This window comes from Genypterus blacodes, unplaced genomic scaffold (genome assembly GCF_046128005.1).
Source record: "Genypterus blacodes isolate CSIRO-AG114 ecotype Tasmania unplaced genomic scaffold, CSIRO-AGI_Gbla_v1 ptg000158l_1, whole genome shotgun sequence".
NCBI lineage: Eukaryota > Metazoa > Chordata > Actinopteri > Ophidiiformes > Ophidiidae > Genypterus > Genypterus blacodes.
This window is the reverse complement of record NW_027466959.1, coordinates 925,123-943,662: the sequence shown is the minus strand read 5'-3', so window position 1 is coordinate 943,662 and position 18,540 is coordinate 925,123. Positions and strand designations below refer to the sequence as shown.

General features: G+C 45.4%; 3 protein-coding genes and 1 long non-coding RNA gene across 4 annotated transcripts; 1 reads left to right on the top strand and 3 right to left on the bottom strand.

Annotated features, from left to right (window-relative positions):
* Positions 1 to 804: 804 nt before the first annotated feature.
* Positions 805 to 4,414, bottom strand: LOC143013815 (E3 ubiquitin-protein ligase TRIM39-like). Its single transcript, XM_076167504.1, has 2 exons — positions 4,089 to 4,414; positions 805 to 3,472 (listed from the first exon to the last, which is right to left on the bottom strand). Exon 2 carries the CDS (start codon positions 3,461 to 3,463, stop codon positions 1,841 to 1,843), a length of 1,623 nt encoding a protein of 540 aa, XP_076023619.1. The 5' UTR covers positions 3,464 to 3,472; positions 4,089 to 4,414; the 3' UTR covers positions 805 to 1,840.
* Positions 4,415 to 6,462: 2,048 nt separating this feature from the next.
* Positions 6,463 to 9,291, bottom strand: LOC143013781 (E3 ubiquitin-protein ligase TRIM21-like). Its single transcript, XM_076167457.1, has 2 exons — positions 9,091 to 9,291; positions 6,463 to 8,473 (listed from the first exon to the last, which is right to left on the bottom strand). The coding sequence occupies exon 2, from the start codon at positions 8,462 to 8,464 to the stop codon at positions 6,821 to 6,823; it is 1,644 nt and encodes a 547-aa protein (XP_076023572.1). The 5' UTR covers positions 8,465 to 8,473; positions 9,091 to 9,291; the 3' UTR covers positions 6,463 to 6,820.
* Positions 9,292 to 13,612: 4,321 nt separating this feature from the next.
* On the bottom strand, positions 13,613 to 16,429 carry LOC143013793 (E3 ubiquitin-protein ligase TRIM21-like). The gene is made up of 2 exons (XM_076167471.1): positions 16,229 to 16,429; positions 13,613 to 15,611 (listed from the first exon to the last, which is right to left on the bottom strand). The coding sequence occupies exon 2, from the start codon at positions 15,006 to 15,008 to the stop codon at positions 13,968 to 13,970; it is 1,041 nt and encodes a 346-aa protein (XP_076023586.1). The 5' UTR covers positions 15,009 to 15,611; positions 16,229 to 16,429; the 3' UTR covers positions 13,613 to 13,967.
* A 991-nt stretch (positions 16,430 to 17,420) lies between these two features.
* LOC143013800 (uncharacterized) lies at positions 17,421 to 18,204 on the top strand. The gene is made up of 2 exons (XR_012965221.1): positions 17,421 to 17,544; positions 18,106 to 18,204. It is a non-coding gene; the product is annotated as an uncharacterized LOC143013800 (long non-coding RNA).
* Positions 18,205 to 18,540: the final 336 nt, after the last annotated feature.

Below are 18,540 nucleotides of genomic sequence, written 5' to 3'. Positions count from 1 at the left end.
ACCATCAAGGAGTTCTCTCTGCTCTATTCTCTTTTAAAGAAACGAAGAACCCACCAAACTCTGTAGACTCTTAGAACAGGGATCTGAAACTGGAGACGTCTAAACTGGCAGTGAGAGTCACACACACACACACACAAGTCTTAATGCGTTCAGATGTGTGTTCTCTTCTTGTATCTCCCTCACATGCACGCTCATTGTTTACCTTCTGTCTCTGTCTGTTCCTACATTGCATCTTTATAAACCGACTCATCCCTTTTGTGCAATTTTACTTGATTTGTAAATATTTTTAAATGAAAGAGGAAGATATTATTTGATATATTCTTGTCCTTGTCAGCCAGAGGAACACTAGGTTATAAAACTATAATATATGTGTGTGTGTTGAAGACGCAGCAGCTTGACTGTAGCTGTTTTTACATTCAATCTATTTAATTGTTTAAAAAAATTGTAAAATTGCAGAGGGACAAACAGGAAATGAGTTTTCTATTTGACCACAGTAAGGGCTAACACACACACACACACACACACACACACACTACTCATTGTGCCATGGTGAAAAGTGTCATCACAAAGTGTTTTCTGTCTCACGCTGAGCACAAAGTGTGAACGGCCCCTTCAATGATCAACCAGTCAGCCATAAATGTCTTTAAATGCTGAATAAACTTTGATTTCACTTTCACTGTATGATGCTGCTGTTTAATCACACAACATGATCCTTCTCACTAGATTATCTACAGTTTGCCATAAATGATAAACTGAGACTTTACAGAGCAACCTGGGGGTTAAGAGAAGAGCAATATGGTGGAAACATAACACAACAGTCAGACATGAAGAACGCTCAGATCTCTAGGCTTGGTCTCAACTCCCCAGCTAGGTTTCTAGGCTGCTGCTTCTCACACCAGACTTCTTATTCCTATCACACTTTGACCACAAAGCATCGGTACATGGAGAGAAGGAGAACATGAGTAAATCAGATATGTGACAGAGATGGAGATCAAAGCCACGTGCCGCTTTCCTACAGAGCTTAAATGCATCTAAAGTCCAGATGGAGGACGATTCCACCACAGAGAACACAGAGAGAGAGAGAGAGAGAGAGAGAGAGAGAGAGAGAGAGAGACATCACTGGAGGTAATGAGAGAGGAACAGAGGATGTTTGATATTTACTGTAGCCTTCTTTAGCCCCGCCTACTTGTACCATTTCCACTATTTCACTTTTGTTATGTAGTCAGCAGCAAAGGGCTTGAGAATCATCTACAACTAAAACTCAGTGCAGCATTTTACACTTTTAAACTCCCCTCTGTGCTTATATGTGTGATTGAAACAGCATGGATTAAAGGGTTAAACATGATTGGAAAGCTCTGGTTTTGTTTATTAGATTACAGATACAGTCTTACATGAACAGAGCTCTGCACTCAAACCTGAAAGTCTAACATGTTTTCAGATTTGATACCAAACATGAAAACAGCTGACATGACCTCATCCCAACTTTATTATTGTTTTTGTTCCAAAGATCAAAGACAGAATTCAGTCCATTCATAAACCACAACCAAACATTGTTTGTGGACAATCAAACCTTTTGATTGATCACACTTACATGCAAAGACGTTACTCAAAGCTTCTGATTGATTTATTGATGAACAGTAATCACAGTTCTTAGATCAGTGTGAGTAAATTGTTGTGTTACAGCAGTAAGAAGCAACCAGAAACAAATATGATGTCATCAGAATGTGAAGAAAAGACAAAGTAAAGAGGGAAGATCAGCTGATCCTTTGTACTTTAGTTCCCTTAAACCACAGAAACGTTTCATGTAAACTCCTGCAGGTTAGGCAGAGTGACTGACAGCTTAGATGATCAGAGGGGCGGAGTTTGTACCATCATGATTCAGCTCCGGACCGAACAATGGGAGGAGCTTATTAGTGAAGGAGCAGCCAGTGAAGGAGAAGATCAGAGCTGCAGCATCCACGTCATAGAAGGAGACCAGACCCTCCTCATAGTCCACAAACACGCCCACCTTCTCTGGCTTTGACTCCAGACTCAGAGGGACAGGAGGGACAACATAAGCTTTGTACTTATCTACATTCCACAACCTTACAGTCCAGTAACCTTCCTGAGGGCTCAGTGTGATGGTTCCCTTCCTCTTGCTCGTCTCTCTGGTCACTCCTAAAGTCCACGCTGTCTTTCCTTTGACCTGAACCTCAAAGTAAAATCTTCCAGAGGAGAAACTCTGCTTTGCTAAAACAGTCCACCATCTTTCAAATCTCTGTGGGTTGTCTAGGAGATTCTTCCTCACATCACCACAGTAAACTTGTTTCTCATCATCAGACAGGATGAGCTTAGGATGAGCTGTATCAGGATCCAGTGTCACGTCCACTGCAAACTGCTGGATCCTCCACAGCTCCACCTTCTCCTGCAGCTTCTTCACCTCCTTACTGATGGTCTCCTCCAGCTGAGCCACAGCTTTCACCACACTCCCCTCATCTGGCCTTTGATGGACTCTGACCTGTGTCCAGTCCTTGGTGGGAGGAGTAGAGCTGATGGATAAGAAGCTCTGGAGGAGGTGGAGGTGATCTTCAGAGAGTAGGAGCTTCTCCACATCAGCAGCTCTCTCTCTCTGCTCAGAGAGTTCCTGCTGCAGCTCCTTGATGAGGTCTTCAGTCTGTTTCTCTGTGCTCCTCTGCTTCTCCTCCATGGTCTTCCTGAAGTCGGCCTGGATTTTCTCCACAAGCTGCTTCAGATTGGTGAAGACCTGATCTCCATCTGCTCTCTCTCTGTCTGCAGCTTCCCTGCTGAGCTTTGCTGACTGTTTCATCTCCTGGATCTTCAGTAGTGTCAGCTGGATCTTCTGCTGAAGTTCAGCCACCATCTTCTCCAGCTCAGACTTCGTTCCTTCATATTCTTCTTCCAGAGGAACAAACTCATGGTTCTTGTGGTCTAAAACAGGACAGATGAGGCACACACAGGTCTGGTCGGTCTTGCAGAAGAGCTCCAGAGGTTTCCTGTGCTTCTTACACATCCTGTCTTCCAGGTTGTCCACAGGAAGGATCAGCTGGTGTGATCTCAGGCGTGCTGCTGTCAGATGAGGCTCCAGATGAGTCTCACAGTAGGAGGCCTCACACTTCAGGCAGGACTTGATGGCCTTTAGTTTGGTTCCAGTGCAGAAGTCACACTGAACTTCTCCTGGTTTGGCAGCTGGTTCCTCTGATCTTCTGCTGGCTTCCTTTGGAGTCGACTGTCTGAACTCAGCGGCCATCTGAGATATGAACGTGTTCACCTCTAGCTCAGGTCTTCCGTCATAAAGCTTCTTACACAGAGGACACACACACAGGACGTTACTGTCCCAGTGTTGAGTGATGCAGCTTTTGCAGAAGTTGTGTCCACATGGTGTGGAGACTGGATCAGTGAAGACCTCCAGACAGATGGAGCACAGGAACTGATCTTCAGACAGCAGACAGCAGGCAGCAGACATGTCTACAAACTGAGAACAGAAGAGAACATGAGTGAAAACATCTCTGGAGACACAAACACTGATTGTTGAGCAGGATGAAGAGTCTGGAAGTCTTAAAGCTCCTGAAGTTCATGTCAGAGTGAAACAGGAGAGACGACTTTGTTCTTGATGGATATTATGAGCAGACTGGGGTTTGTCCTGAGGGGGCGCTCAAGGAAACCTCATGAAAAGACTTCAGGCTCAGCTTCAGGCTCAGCTTCATGAGGATTGATTGTGTATTGATCAGGACATGAAGCTTTTGTCCCTTTAGTTCTATTCAGACTGTTTGACTTTAAAGTTAACCTTTTCACTCTGGAGCTGAACTTTGCCTTTTAATGAGGTCACCATGACTACAGGCTGCACTCACTTCACTTCCTGTTGCCGTGGGTGCGGCTCAGTGCTGAGAATCAATGACGCAGCTAAACACACACTTCCTGACGCTCTTTTCTTTCTCTGACGGTAAAAACTGCCGTGTGTTTACAAACACCAACGTGTGTGAACCAGAGCCAAGCCTTTAAGACTGAAGCAGTGAAGTGAGACGTGTGAGAGCAGCTCAGCCTGGACCTCATGCTGCTGCTGAAACTGACAAGATTCTGTCTGCACTCACCAGAGTTTGGCTGAGACGCTGCAGAGACGCTGCAGAGACAAACTTGGACAAACTTCTGATCCTCTGGCTTCTCTTCTGCTTCAGTGGAGGCTCTGCTGGACTCTGACTGACTGACTTTCGTTCCAGGAATATGACGTTGCAGCTTCTGCTTCCTCCTCTTTTGTTGCTCCTCCTCCTCCTCCTCCTCCAGCTGTTGTTGCTGCTTCTCTTCCTCCAGCAGGTTTGGAGGAAGGTTCTTCCTTTTTACAGACTTACACACGATGCAAAGTTTCTGGATTGTTTGTCTGTGAAATGATCGTTCTAACTAGATTATCTACAGTTTGTCATAAATAATAAACTGAGAATTTACAGAGCAACCTGGGGGTTAAGAGAAGAGCAATATGGTGGAAACATAACACAACTCTGCCAGACATGTTTTGCACTGCACAACTTTTCGAAGCGGGGTTTGAAGCATGAGACTGCAACTCTCAGCTCCTGCTCAATGTTTAGCTGGGATCTGTACTTTGAAGAACGCCCACAGCCCTCTGCCCTAAGAGTGGATACTGCTTTAGAGTGAAAGAGCTGATCCTGTCTGTGACTTGAGGGAGGGGTTTATCTTTCACCGGCACGTTTTCACTGAAAAAGCTCGGCTCGGCTTATCAGCGTAGTTGGGCTGTGATGTGTTTAAGTGACGCCTTCATTTACTTGGCTTCATGCTGTCCGCTGCCAACTTTTTCAGACACAGTGAACACACTAGTGATGGGAAGTTCGGCTCTTTTCCGAGAGCCGGCTCTTTTGACTCGGCTCCCAAAGAAGAGCCGGCTCTTTCGACTCCCGATCGGCTCTTTATTTAGGATCTTTTGTAGCCTATAGCTTACCTTAACTTTGCAAAAAGATCAATGTTTATGTGTTGAGAAGCCTTTTGCTTTCAGTGTTTTTATGAGAGACCTTATAATTGCCTAATTCTGTGCATTTATTCTGTGACAAAATCACTCTTACATTTGTTTATTTCAATTAAACTTTTTTATTGCACAAATTAACAATAAACTTCAAACAAATCCACAGAACAGAACCAAACTCACGCTAACATTAATAATGTCCTTAATTAAACTTTTGTATTGGACAAATGAACAAAAGATTTCTAACAAATCCACAGAACAGAACCAAAACCAGAACCAAACTCCAGGAAACAGCATTAGTCCTCATCTTTTGATGTTGCCCTGTCACTTGGCTCAAGCATGCAGGTACGCTCAGCCTGGCCCGCCCACTCAGCGCGCTCCCCTCGACACACACACACACACTTTGCAGAGCATCACACCTTGCTCCCCCTTCCTCCTCATCTTTTGATGTTGCCCTGTCACTTGCAGGTACGCCCAGCCTGGCCCGCACACACACACACACACACACACTTCACACTTCACACTTCTACTGGCCCTGTATTTACTTGGTATCGGATCGATACCAAATACCCGGTATCGCCCATCTCTAGAGTCAAGTGGTGTGTCTGCCCCGCCCCCCTCTCTGTTTACACATCCTTAAGTTATTATCATTATTATTATTATTATTATTTTTATTAATTCTCACGTGAATGCCGCATGCTGGTCGCCATGCTGGCCAATAATAACAAAGCTCTGTCGTAACCAGAGCTGGGACTGAGCACTGAAAGTGAAACCTAAGCAGCGAGTGGAAAAAAACTGGGAGCCGGCTCTCACTCGATTGCGAGCCGGCTCTTCTGATTCACTACAAAGAGCCGGCTCCCAGAGCCGATGCTTGTGCGCATGACCCATCACTAGAACACACCGGTGTTTCCTCGTCTCCCACCGTAGTCACAGTGAAGCCAAGCGCTACATATGCTTTGATATATTTCCTCGTTTTACCTTTCGGGAGACTTTTGTCTGTCTCATTATCTCCGTCTCTCTCTGCCTTTCTTTTCATCCCTGTTTAGTATTTTTCCATTGTGTCTCCTGTGCTGGCTCCGGCTCCGTGGTGTGTGTGTGTGTGCATGCTCGGTGCAAAAAAACCCAAACCACAGCAGAAGAGCTAATACTCCCTGTGCATGCTCTAATAATGAGAGTAAATCTCAAACTACATGTAGGTGTGAAAGCTCCACCTAACGGTAACGGCTGTGCAATTACACTTCATTCTGGTACGGCAATGAAAAAGCAAAACGGTAGTTTCGCCGTGCATGTTCCCCGGGGTCACAGGCGACCCCCTGGCATTTCACCGCGCCCCCCTATTTGAGAAGCACTGGATTAAAGGGTTAAACATGATTGGAAAGCTCTGGTTTTGTTTATTAGATTACAGATACAGTCTTACATGAACAGAGCTCTGCACTCAAACCTGAAAGTCTAACATGTTTTCAGATTTGATACCAAACATGAAAACAGCTGACATGACCTCATCCCAACTTTATTATTGTTTTTGTTCCAAAGATCAAAGACAGAATTCAGACCATTCATAAACCACAACCCAACATTTGTGATATTTACAGAGATCAATCAAACCTTTTGATTGATCACACTTACATGCAAAGACTTTACTAAAAGCTTCTGATTGATTTATTGATGAACAGTAATCACAGTTCTTAGATCAGTGTGAGTAAATTGTTGTGTTACAGCAGTAAGAAGCAACCAGAAACAAATATGATGTCATCAGAATGTGAAGAAAAGACAAAGTAAAGAGGGAAGATCAGCTGATCCTTTGTACTTTAGTTCCCTTAAACCACAGAAACGTTTCATGTAAACTCCTGCAGGTTAGGCAGAGTGACTGACAGCTGAGATGATCAGAGGGGCGGAGTTTATACCATCATGATTACGCCCAGGATTGAAGAATAGGAGGAGCTTATGAGTGAAGGAGCAGCCAGTGAAGGAGAAGATCAGAGCTGCAGCATCCACATCATAGAAGGAGACCAGACCCTCCTCATAGTCCACAAACACGCCCACCTTCTCTGGCTTTGACTTTAGACTCAGAGGGACAGGAGAGGAATCATAGGCATTGTACTCATCTACATTCCACAACCCTACAGCCCAGTAACCTTCCTGAGGGCTGCGTGTGAAGAATCCCTTCCTCTTGCTCGTCTCTCTGGTCACTCCTAAAGTCCACGCTGTCTTTCCTTTGACCTGAACCTCAAAGTAAAATCTTCCAGAGGAGAAACTCTGCTTTGCTAAAACACCAACACGTGAATAAAATCTCTGTGGTTTGTTCGGGAGATTCTTCCTCACATCACCACAGTAAACTTGTTTCTCATCATCAGACAGGATGAGCTTAGGATAAGCTGTATCAGGATCCAGAGTCACGTCCACTGCAAACTGCTGGATCCTCCTCAGCTCCACCTTCTTCAGCAGCTTCTTCACCTCCTTACTGATGGTCTCCTCCAGCTGAGCCACAGCTTTCACCAGGCTCCCCTCATGTGACCTTTGATGGACTATGACCTGTGTCCAGTCCTTTGTGGGAGTAGCAGAGCTGATGGATGAGAAGCTCTGGAGGAGGTGTAGGTGATCTTCAGAGAGTAGGAGCTTTTTCACCTCAGCAGTTCTCTCTCTCTGCCCAGAGACTTCCTGCTGCAGCTCCTTGATGAGGACTTCAGTCTGTTTCTCTGTGCTCCTCTGCTTCTCCTCCATGGTCTTCTTGAAGTCGGCCTGGATTTTCTCCACAAGCTGCTTCAGAGCAATGAAGACCTGATCTCCATCTGCTCTCTCTCTGTCTGCAGCTTCCCTGCTGAGCTTTGCTGACTGTTTCATCTCCTGGATCTTCAGTAGTGTCAGCTGGGTCTTCTGCTGAAGTTCAGCCACCATCTTCTCCAGCTCAGACTTCTTTCCTTCATATTCTTCTTCCAGAGGAACAAACTCATGGTTCTTGTGGTCTAAAACAGGACAGAGTGAGCACACACAGGTCTGGTCGGTCATGCAGAAGAGCTCCAGAGGTTTCTTGTGCTTCTTACACATCCTGTCCTCCAGGTTGTCCACAGGATGGATGAGCTGGTGTGATCTCAGGCGTGCTACTGTCAGATGAGGCTCCAGATGAGTCTCACAGTAGGAGGCCTCACACTTCAGGCAGGACTTGATGGCCTTTAGTTTGGTTCCAGTGCAGAAGTCACACTGAACTTCTCCTGGTTTGGCAGCTGGTTCCTCTGATCTTCTGCGGGCTTCCTTTTGAGTTGACTGTCTGAACTCAGCAGCCATCTGAGATATGAACGTGTTGACCTTCAGCTCAGGTCTTGTGCAGAACATCTCTTTACACAGAGGACATACACACTGGACGTTACTGTCCCAGTGTTGAGTGATGCAGCTTTTGCAGAAGTTGTGTCCACATGGTGTGGAGACTGGATCAGTGAAGACCTCCAGACAGATGGAGCACAGGAACTGATCTTCAGACAGCAGACAGCTGGCAGCAGACATGTCTACAAACTGAGAACAGACGAGAACATGAGTGAAAACATCTCTGGAGACACAAACACTGATTGTTGAGCAGGATGAAGAGTCTGGAAGTCTTAAAGCTCCTGAAGTTCATGTCAGAGTGAAACAGGAGAGACGACTTTGTTCTTGATGAATATTATGAGCAGACTGGGGTTTGTCCTGAGGGGCCGCTCAAGGAAACCTCATGAAAAGACTTCAGGCTCAGCTTCAGGCTCAGCTTCATGAGGATTGATTGTGTATTGATCAGGACATGAAGCTTTTTTCCCTTTAGTTCTATTCAGACTGTTGGACTTTAAAGTTTCCCTTTTCACTCTGGAGCTGAACTTTGCCCTTTTAATGAGGTCACCATGACTACAGGCTGCACTCACTTCACTTCCTGTTGCCGTCGGTGCGGCTCAGTGCTGAGACTCACTGACGCAGCTAAACACACACTTCCTGACGCTCTTTTCTTGCTCTTACGGTAAAAACTGCCGTGTGTTTACAAACACCAACGTGTGTGAACCAGAGCCAAGCCTTTAAGACTGAAGCAGTGAAGTGAGACGTGTGAGAGCAGCTCAGCCTGGACCTCATGCTGCTGCTGAAACTGACAAGATTCTGTCTGCACTCACCAGAGTTTGGCTGAGACGCTGCCGAGACGCTGCAGAGACAAACTTGGACAAACTTCTGATCCTCTGGCTTCTCTTCTGCTTCAGTCGAGGCACTGCTGGACTCTGACTGACTGACTTTCGTTTCAGGAATATGACGTTGCAGCTTCTGCTTCCTCCTCTTTTGTTGCTCCTCCTCCTCCTCCTCCTGTAGCTGTTGTTGCTGCTTCTCTTCCTCCAGCATGTTTGGAGGAAGGTTCTTCCTTTTTACAGACTTACACACAATGCAAAGTTTCTGGATTGTTTGTCTGTGAAATGATCGTTCTCACTAGATTATCTACAGTTTGCCATAAATGATAAACTGAGACTTTACAGAGCAACCTGGGGGTTAAGAGAAGAGCAATATGGTGGAAACATAACACAACAGTCAGACATGAAGAACGCTCAGATCTCTAGGCTTGGTCTCAACTCCCCAGCTAGGTTTCTAGGCTGCTGCTTCTCACACCAGACTTCTTCTTCCTATCACACTTTGACCACAAAGCATCGGTACATGGAGAGAAGGAGAACATGAGTAAATCAGATATGTGACAAAGATGGAGATCAAAGCCACGTGCCATTTTCCTACAGAGCTTAATTGCATCTAAAGTCCAGATGGAGGACGATTCCACCACAGAGAACACAGAGAGAGAGAGAGAGAGAGAGAGAGAGAGACATCACTGGAGGTAATGAGAGAGGAACAGAGGATGTTTGATATTTACTGTAATATCCCAAGGTTTTGTCTTACTATGTAGGGGAGGCAGTAGCTCAGTGGGTAGAGCTTCTGCTTGGAAACCGGAGGTTGGCTGGTTCGAGTCCCTGCTGAGGTGCCCCTGAGCAAGGCACCAAATCCTCAATTGCTCCCCCCTCTCTAATGGTTGCTAATGTAATGTAAGTCGCTTTGGATAAAAGCATCTGCCAAAATGATGGTAATGTATTATCTCTCTCATTCTGATCATCATGAAACATATGTGTTATTAGGTACATATTCTATTGACATGTAGTTTGTTTGCAGAATCAGATTTCATTTTTTTTACAGTTTGCATTCCAAATACAATCAAATTATTTGTGTTGTATGATGGATTATGATGTGTTTGGTCTTTCTCCTCCTTATTCTTAAAGCTTTAACACAATCATGTTTAACATCAGGATAACTACAGTGGTCCCATCTCTCTGCAGGCTTCTTCATGGAGCCCACAGTGTTCACTGGTGTGGAGGACCAACACCTACAACAATACAGACCTGGCTTCACCTTTTGAGAGCTTTGAGCAGTCGGGCTTCGGCAACGATCTCAGTGAGCAGTGGTGTGAAAATGGATGAATGATGGGGAAGATGCGCATGACCCATCACTAGAACACACCGGTGTTTCCTCGTCTCCCACCGTAGTCACAGTGAAGCCAAGCGCTACATATGCTTTGATATATTTCCTCGTTTTACCTTTCGGGAGACTTTTGTCTGTCTCATTATCTGGTCGGTCTGGTTCCAGTGCAGAAGTCACACTGAACTTCTCCTGGTTTGGCAGCTGGTTCCTCTGATCTTCTGCTGGCTTCCTTTGGAGTCGACTGTCTGAACTCAGCGGCCATCTGAGATATGAACGTGTTCACCTCTAGCTCAGGTCTTCTGTCATAAAGCTTCTTACACAGAGGACACACACACAGGACGTTACTGTCCCAGTGTTGAGTGATGCAGCTTTTGCAGAAGTTGTGTCCACATGGTGTGGAGACTGGATCAGTGAAGACCTCCAGACAGATGGAGCACAGGAACTGATCTTCAGACAGCAGACAGCAGGCAGCAGACATGTCTACAAACTGAGAACAGAAGAGAACATGAGTGAAAACATCTCTGGAGACACAAACACTGATTGTTGAGCAGGATGAAGAGTCTGGAAGTCTTAAAGCTCCTGAAGTTCATGTCAGAGTGAAACAGGAGAGACGACTTTGTTCTTGATGGATATTATGAGCAGACTGGGGTTTTTCCTGAGGGGGCGCTCAAGGAAACGTCATGAAAAGACTTCAGGCTCAGCTTCAGGCTCAGCTTCATGAGGATTGATTGTGTATTGATCAGGACATGAAGCTTTTGTCCCTTTAGTTCTATTCAGACTGTTTGACTTTAAAGTTAACCTTTTCACTCTGGAGCTGAACTTTGCCTTTTAATGAGGTCACCATGACTACAGACTGCACTCACTTCACTTCCTGTTGCCGTGGGTGCGGCTCAGTGCTGAGACTCACTGACGCAGCTAAACACACACTTCCTGACGCTCTTTTCTTTCTCTGACGGTAAAAACTGCCGTGTGTTTACAAACACCAACGTGTGTGAACCAGAGCCAAGCCTTTAAGACTGAAGCAGTGAAGTGAGACGTGTGAGAGCAGCTCAGCCTGGACCTCATGCTGCTGCTGAAACTGACAAGATTCTGTCTGCACTCACCAGAGTTTGGCTGTAAATTCTCAGTTTAAATAATAAACTGAGAATTTACAGAGCAACCTGGGGGTTAAGAGAAGAGCAATATGGTGGAAACATAACACAACTCTGCCAGACATGTTTTGCACTGCACAACTTTTCGAAGCGGGGTTTGAAGCATGAGACTGCAACTCTCAGCTCCTGCTCAATGTTTAGCTGGGATCTGTACTTTGAAGAACGCCCACAGCCCTCTAAGAGTGGATACTGCTTTAGAGTGAAAGAGCTGATCCTGTCTGTGACTTGAGGGAGGGGTTTATCTTTCACCGGCACGTTTTCACTGAAAAAACTCGGCTCGGCTTATCAGCGTAGTTGGGCTGTGATGTGTTTAAGTGACGCCTTCATTTACTTGGCTTCATGCTGTCCGCTGCCAACATTTTCAGACACAGTGAACACACTAGTGATGGGAAGTTCGGCTCTTTTCCGAGAGCCGGCTCTTTTGACTCGGCTCCCAAAGAAGAGCCGGCTCTTTCGACTCCCGATCGGCTCTTTATTTAGGATCTTTTGTAGCCTATAGCTTACCTTAACTTTGCAAAAAGATCAATGTTTATGTGTTGAGAAGCCTTTTGCTTTCAGTGTTTTTATGAGAGACCTTATAATTGCCTAATTCTGTGCATTTATTCTGTGACAAAATCACTCTTACATTTGTTTATTTCAATTAAACTTTTTTATTGCACAAATTAACAATAAACTTCAAACAAATCCACAGAACAGAACCAAACTCACGCTAACATTAATAATGTCCTTAATTAAACTTTTGTATTGGACAAATGAACAAAAGATTTCTAACAAATCCACAGAACAGAACCAAAACCAGAACCAAACTCCAGGAAACAGCATTAGTCCTCATCTTTTGATGTTGCCCTGTCACTTGGCTCAAGCATGCAGGTACGCTCAGCCTGGCCCGCCCACTCAGCGCGCTCCCCTCGACACACACACACACACTTTGCAGAGCATCACACCTTGCTCCCCCTTCCTCCTCATCTTTTGATGTTGCCCTGTCACTTGCAGGTACGCCCAGCCTGGCCCGCACACACACACACACACACACACACACACACACACACTTCACACTTCACACTTCTACTGGCCCTGTATTTACTTGGTATCGGATCGATACCAAATACCCGGTATCGCCCATCTCTAGAGTCAAGTGGTGTGTCTGCCCCGCCCCCCTCTCTGTTTACACATCCTTAAGTTATTATCATTATTATTATTATTATTATTTTTATTAATTCTCACGTGAATGCCGCATGCTGGTCGCCATGCTGGCCAATAATAACAAAGCTCTGTCGTAACCAGAGCTGGGACTGAGCACTGAAAGTGAAACCTAAGCAGCGAGTGGAAAAAAACTGGGAGCCGGCTCTCACTCGATTGCGAGCCGGCTCTTCTGATTCACTACAAAGAGCCGGCTCCCAGAGCCGATGCTTGTGCGCATGACCCATCACTAGAACACACCGGTGTTTCCTCGTCTCCCACCGTAGTCACAGTGAAGCCAAGCGCTACATATGCTTTGATATATTTCCTCGTTTTACCTTTCGGGAGACTTTTGTCTGTCTCATTATCTCCGTCTCTCTCTGCCTTTCTTTTCATCCCTGTTTAGTATTTTTCCATTGTGTCTCCTGTGCTGGCTCCGGCTCCGTGGTGTGTGTGTGTGTGCATGCTCGGTGCAAAAAAACCCAAACCACAGCAGAAGAGCTAATACTCCCTGTGCATGCTCTAATAATGAGAGTAAATCTCAAACTACATGTAGGTGTGAAAGCTCCACCTAACGGTAACGGCTGTGCAATTACACTTCATTCTGGTACGGCAATGAAAAAGCAAAACGGTAGTTTCGCCGTGCATGTTCCCCGGGGTCACAGGCGACCCCCTGGCATTTCACCGCGCCCCCCTATTTGAGAAGCACTGGATTAAAGGGTTAAACATGATTGGAAAGCTCTGGTTTTGTTTATTAGATTACAGATACAGTCTTACATGAACAGAGCTCTGCACTCAAACCTGAAAGTCTAACATGTTTTCAGATTTGATACCAAACATGAAAACAGCTGACATGACCTCATCCCAACTTTATTATTGTTTTTGTTCCAAAGATCAAAGACAGAATTCAGACCATTCATAAACCACAACCCAACATTTGTGATATTTACAGAGATCAATCAAACCTTTTGATTGATCACACTTACATGCAAAGACTTTACTAAAAGCTTCTGATTGATTTATTGATGAACAGTAATCACAGTTCTTAGATCAGTGTGAGTAAATTGTTGTGTTACAGCAGTAAGAAGCAACCAGAAACAAATATGATGTCATCAGAATGTGAAGAAAAGACAAAGTAAAGAGGGAAGATCAGCTGATCCTTTGTACTTTAGTTCCCTTAAACCACAGAAACGTTTCATGTAAACTCCTGCAGGTTAGGCAGAGTGACTGACAGCTGAGATGATCAGAGGGGCGGAGTTTCTACCATCATGATTACGCCCAGGATTGAAGAATAGGAGGAGCTTATGAGTGAAGGAGCAGCCAGTGAAGGAGAATATCAGAGCTGCAGCATCCACATCATAGAAGGAGACCAGACCCTCCTCATAGTCCACAAACACGCCCACCTTCTCTGGCTTTGAATTTAGACTCAGAGGGACAGGAGAGGAATCATAGGCATTGTACTCATCTACATTCCACAACCCTACAGTCCAGTAACCTTCCTGAGGGCTCAGTGTGATGGTTCCCTTCCTCTTGCTCGTCTCTCTGGTCACTCCTAAAGTCCACGCTGTCTTTCCTTTGACCTGAACCTCAAAGTAAAATCTTCCAGAGGAGAAACTCTGCTTTGCTAAAACAGTCCACCATCTTTCAAATCTCCTTGGGTTGTCTAGGAGATTCTTCCTCACATCACCACAGTAAACTTGTTTCTCATCATCAGACAGGATGAGCTTAGGATGAGCTGTATCAGGATCCAGAGTCACGTCCACTGCAAACTGCTGGATCCTCCACAGCTCCACCTTCTCCTGCAGCTTCTTCACCTCCTTACTGATGGTCTCCTCCAGCTGAGCCACAGCTTTCACCACACTCCCCTCATCTGGCCTTTGATGGACTCTGACCTGTGTCCAGTCCTTGGTGGGAGGAGTAGAGCTGATGGATGAGAAGCTCTGGAGGAGGTGTAGGTGATCTTCAGAGAGTAGGAGCTTTTTCACCTCAGCAGTTCTCTCTCTCTGCCCAGAGACTTCCTGCTGCAGCTCCTTGATGAGGACTTCAGTCTGTTTCTCTGTGCTCCTCTGCTTCTCCTCCATGGTCTTCTTGAAGTCGGCCTGGATTTTCTCCACAAGCTGCTTCAGAGCAATGAAGACCTGATCTCCATCTGCTCTCTCTCTGTCTGCAGCTTCCCTGCTGAGCTTTGCTGACTGTTTCATCTCCTGGATCTTCAGTAGTGTCAGCTGGGTCTTCTGCTGAAGTTCAGCCACCATCTTCTCCAGCTCAGACTTCTTTCCTTCATATTCTTCTTCCAGAGGAACAAACTCATGGTTCTTGTGGTCTAAAACAGGACAGAGTGAGCACACACAGGACGGTCGGTCATGCAGAAGAGCTCCAGAGGTTTCTTGTGCTTCTTACACATCCTGTCCTCCAGGTTGTCCACAGGATGGATGAGCTGGTGTGATCTCAGGCGTGCTACTGTCAGATGAGGCTCCAGATGAGTCTCACAGTAGGAGGCCTCACACTTCAGGCAGGACTTGATGGCCTTTAGTTTGGTTCCAGTGCAGAAGTCACACTGAACTTCTCCTGGTTTGGCAGCTGGTTCCTCTGATCTTCTCCTTTTAAGTTGACTGTCTGAACTCAGCAGCCATCTGAGATATGAACGTGTTGACCTTCAGCTCAGGTCTTGTGCAGAACATCTCTTTACACAGAGGACATACACACTGGACGTTACTGTCCCAGTGTTGAGTGATGCAGCTTTTGCAGAAGTTGTGTCCACATGGTGTGGAGACTGGATCAGTGAAGACCTCCAGACAGATGGAGCACAGGAACTGATCTTCAGACAGCAGACAGCTGGCAGCAGACATGTCTACAAACTGAGAACAGACGAGAACATGAGTGAAAACATCTCTGGAGACACAAACACTGATTGTTGAGCAGGATGAAGAGTCTGGAAGTCTTAAAGCTCCTGAAGTTCATGTCAGAGTGAAACAGGAGAGACGACTTTGTTCTTGATGAATATTATGAGCAGACTGGGGTTTGTCCTGAGGGGCCGCTCAAGGAAACCTCATGAAAAGACTTCAGGCTCAGCTTCAGGCTCAGCTTCATGAGGATTGATTGTGTATTGATCAGGACATGAAGCTTTTTTCCCTTTAGTTCTATTCAGACTGTTGGACTTTAAAGTTTCCCTTTTCACTCTGGAGCTGAACTTTGCCCTTTTAATGAGGTCACCATGACTACAGGCTGCACTCACTTCACTTCCTGTTGCCGTCGGTGCGGCTCAGTGCTGAGACTCACTGACGCAGCTAAACACACACTTCCTGACGCTCTTTTCTTGCTCTTACGGTAAAAACTGCCGTGTGTTTACAAACACCAACGTGTGTGAACCAGAGCCAAGCCTTTAAGACTGAAGCAGTGAAGTGAGACGTGTGAGAGCAGCTCAGCCTGGACATCATGCTGCTGCTGAAACTGACAAGATTCTGTCTGCACTCACCAGAGTTTGGCTGAGACGCTGCCGAGACGCTGCAGAGACAAACTTGGACAAACTTCTGATCCTCTGGCTTCTCTTCTGCTTCAGTCGAGGCACTGCTGGACTCTGACTGACTGACTTTCGTTTCAGGAATATGACGTTGCAGCTTCTGCTTCCTCCTCTTTTGTTGCTCCTCCTCCTCCTCCTCCTGTAGCTGTTGTTGCTGCTTCTCTTCCTCCAGCATGTTTGGAGGAAGGTTCTTCCTTTTTACAGACTTACACACAATGCAAAGTTTCTGGATTGTTTGTCTGTGAAATGATCGTTCTCACTAGATTATCTACAGTTTGCCATAAATGATAAACTGAGACTTTACAGAGCAACCTGGGGGTTAAGAGAAGAGCAATATGGTGGAAACATAACACAACAGTCAGACATGAAGAACGCTCAGATCTCTAGGCTTGGTCTCAACTCCCCAGCTAGGTTTCTAGGCTGCTGCTTCTCACACCAGACTTCTTCTTCCTATCACACTTTGACCACAAAGCATCGGTACATGGAGAGAAGGGGAACATGAGTAAATCAGATATGTGACAAAGATGGAGATCAAAGCCACGTGCCATTTTCCTACAGAGCTTAATTGCATCTAAAGTCCAGATGGAGGACGATTCCACCACAGAGAACACAGAGAGAGAGAGAGAGAGAGAGAGAGAGAGAGAGAGAGAGACATCACTGGAGGTAATGAGAGAGGAACAGAGGATGTTTGATATTTACTGTAATATCCCAAGGTTTTGTCTTACTATGTAGGGGAGGCAGTAGCTCAGTGGGTAGAGCTTCTGCTTGGAAACCGGAGGTTGGCTGGTTCGAGTCCCTGCTGAGGTGCCCCTGAGCAAGGCACCAAATCCTCAATTGCTCCCCCCTCTCTAATGGTTGCTAATGTAATGTAAGTCGCTTTGGATAAAAGCATCTGCCAAAATGATGGTAATGTATTATCTCTCTCATTCTGATCATCATGAAACATATGTGTTATTAGGTACATATTCTATTGACATGTAGTTTGTTTGCAGAATCAGATTTCATTTTTTTTACAGTTTGCATTCCAAATACAATCAAATTATTTGTGTTGTATGATGGATTATGATGTGTTTGGTCTTTCTCCTCCTTATTCTTAAAGCTTTAACACAATCATGTTTAACATCGGGATAACTACAGTGGTCCCATCTCTCTGCAGGCTTCTTCATGGAGCCCACAGTGTTCACTGGTGTGGAGGACCAACACCTACAACAATACAGACCTGGCTTCACCTTTTGAGAGCTTTGAACAGTCGGGCTTCGGCAACGATCTCAGTGAGCAGTGGTGTGAAAATGGATGAATGATGGGGAAGAGGATGAAATAATGAATACGATGCTTCTTAGAAAAGCAAAAACGTAACTGAGCTAAAGGATGTTAGGAGCTTGAATCTTGTTTAAACTTAAAACCTCCTCATATTAATGAAAAGTCTGATTTTTGTGCCATCTTAGGCATTTTGAGGCACTTTCCAACCTTTTGTAGCCCATTTCTTTGGTTAGGGTTAAGTTGTGAACTCTCATTCTTACAACAGTTAGAGTTGTCTACATCTACATCATTTGAACATCATAATCAACATTACTGTATATCTATATGTATGTCCTAGTGAAAGTGAGCAGAGGAGCTACCTGCTTTAAGAATGACAGTTTCTCTAACCAAGCGTCTCTGTATGTGATTATGGAAGTTAATATTGCAGTGGGAGTGAATTAAACACTCACAATAAGGTTGACTGGGTCTCTAGCTGTCTTTGATTTGCCTCTCTGTCCTCTCTGTCTCTGTAACTTTGCTCAGGTTATATGAGTTGACTGATCTGTGTTGTTCTGTTCTGTTGTGGTCCACAGGAGAAGACGCTCTCATGGAATACCTCAAGACCAAAGCAGTGACTGTGGAGTACTGAGACACATGAGGTCCTCCCAACAAACTGACTGACTACAACTCAGTGGGAAGAGACATGTCTCCCTGCTTTGCTCACACATCCAACTCCAGCAATGCTTAGAGCCAATTTTCTGTGTGTTTGTGTCTCTGTATGTGTGTGTATGTGTGTATGTGTGTGGAGGTGAGAGGAAAGCTTTGGTGCTCTCCTTGACCACAGTCTGGACAACGTGCCTGCAGTCTCTCTGCGTTCTGTGTGGAAATGCATGATGGGATGTGTGCGTATCTTTCCGCCTCAGCTACAAACACACAACCCTGAGGTGAACGCTGCTTCTTCCTGCCTCGTTTGACACAACGCTTCCTTTCTACCATCTGATTCTGACCAGCATCTGAAACCTGCTCCT

Excerpts from the sequence above, each read along its gene's own strand:
- LOC143013815 (XM_076167504.1), bottom strand. The coding sequence starts at position 3,463 with ATGTCTGCTGCCTGCTGTCTGCTGTCTGAAGATCAGTTCCTGTGCTCC.
- LOC143013781 (XM_076167457.1), bottom strand. The coding sequence starts at position 8,464 with ATGTCTGCTGCCAGCTGTCTGCTGTCTGAAGATCAGTTCCTGTGCTCC.
- LOC143013793 (XM_076167471.1), bottom strand. The coding sequence starts at position 15,008 with ATGGTGGCTGAACTTCAGCAGAAGACCCAGCTGACACTACTGAAGATC.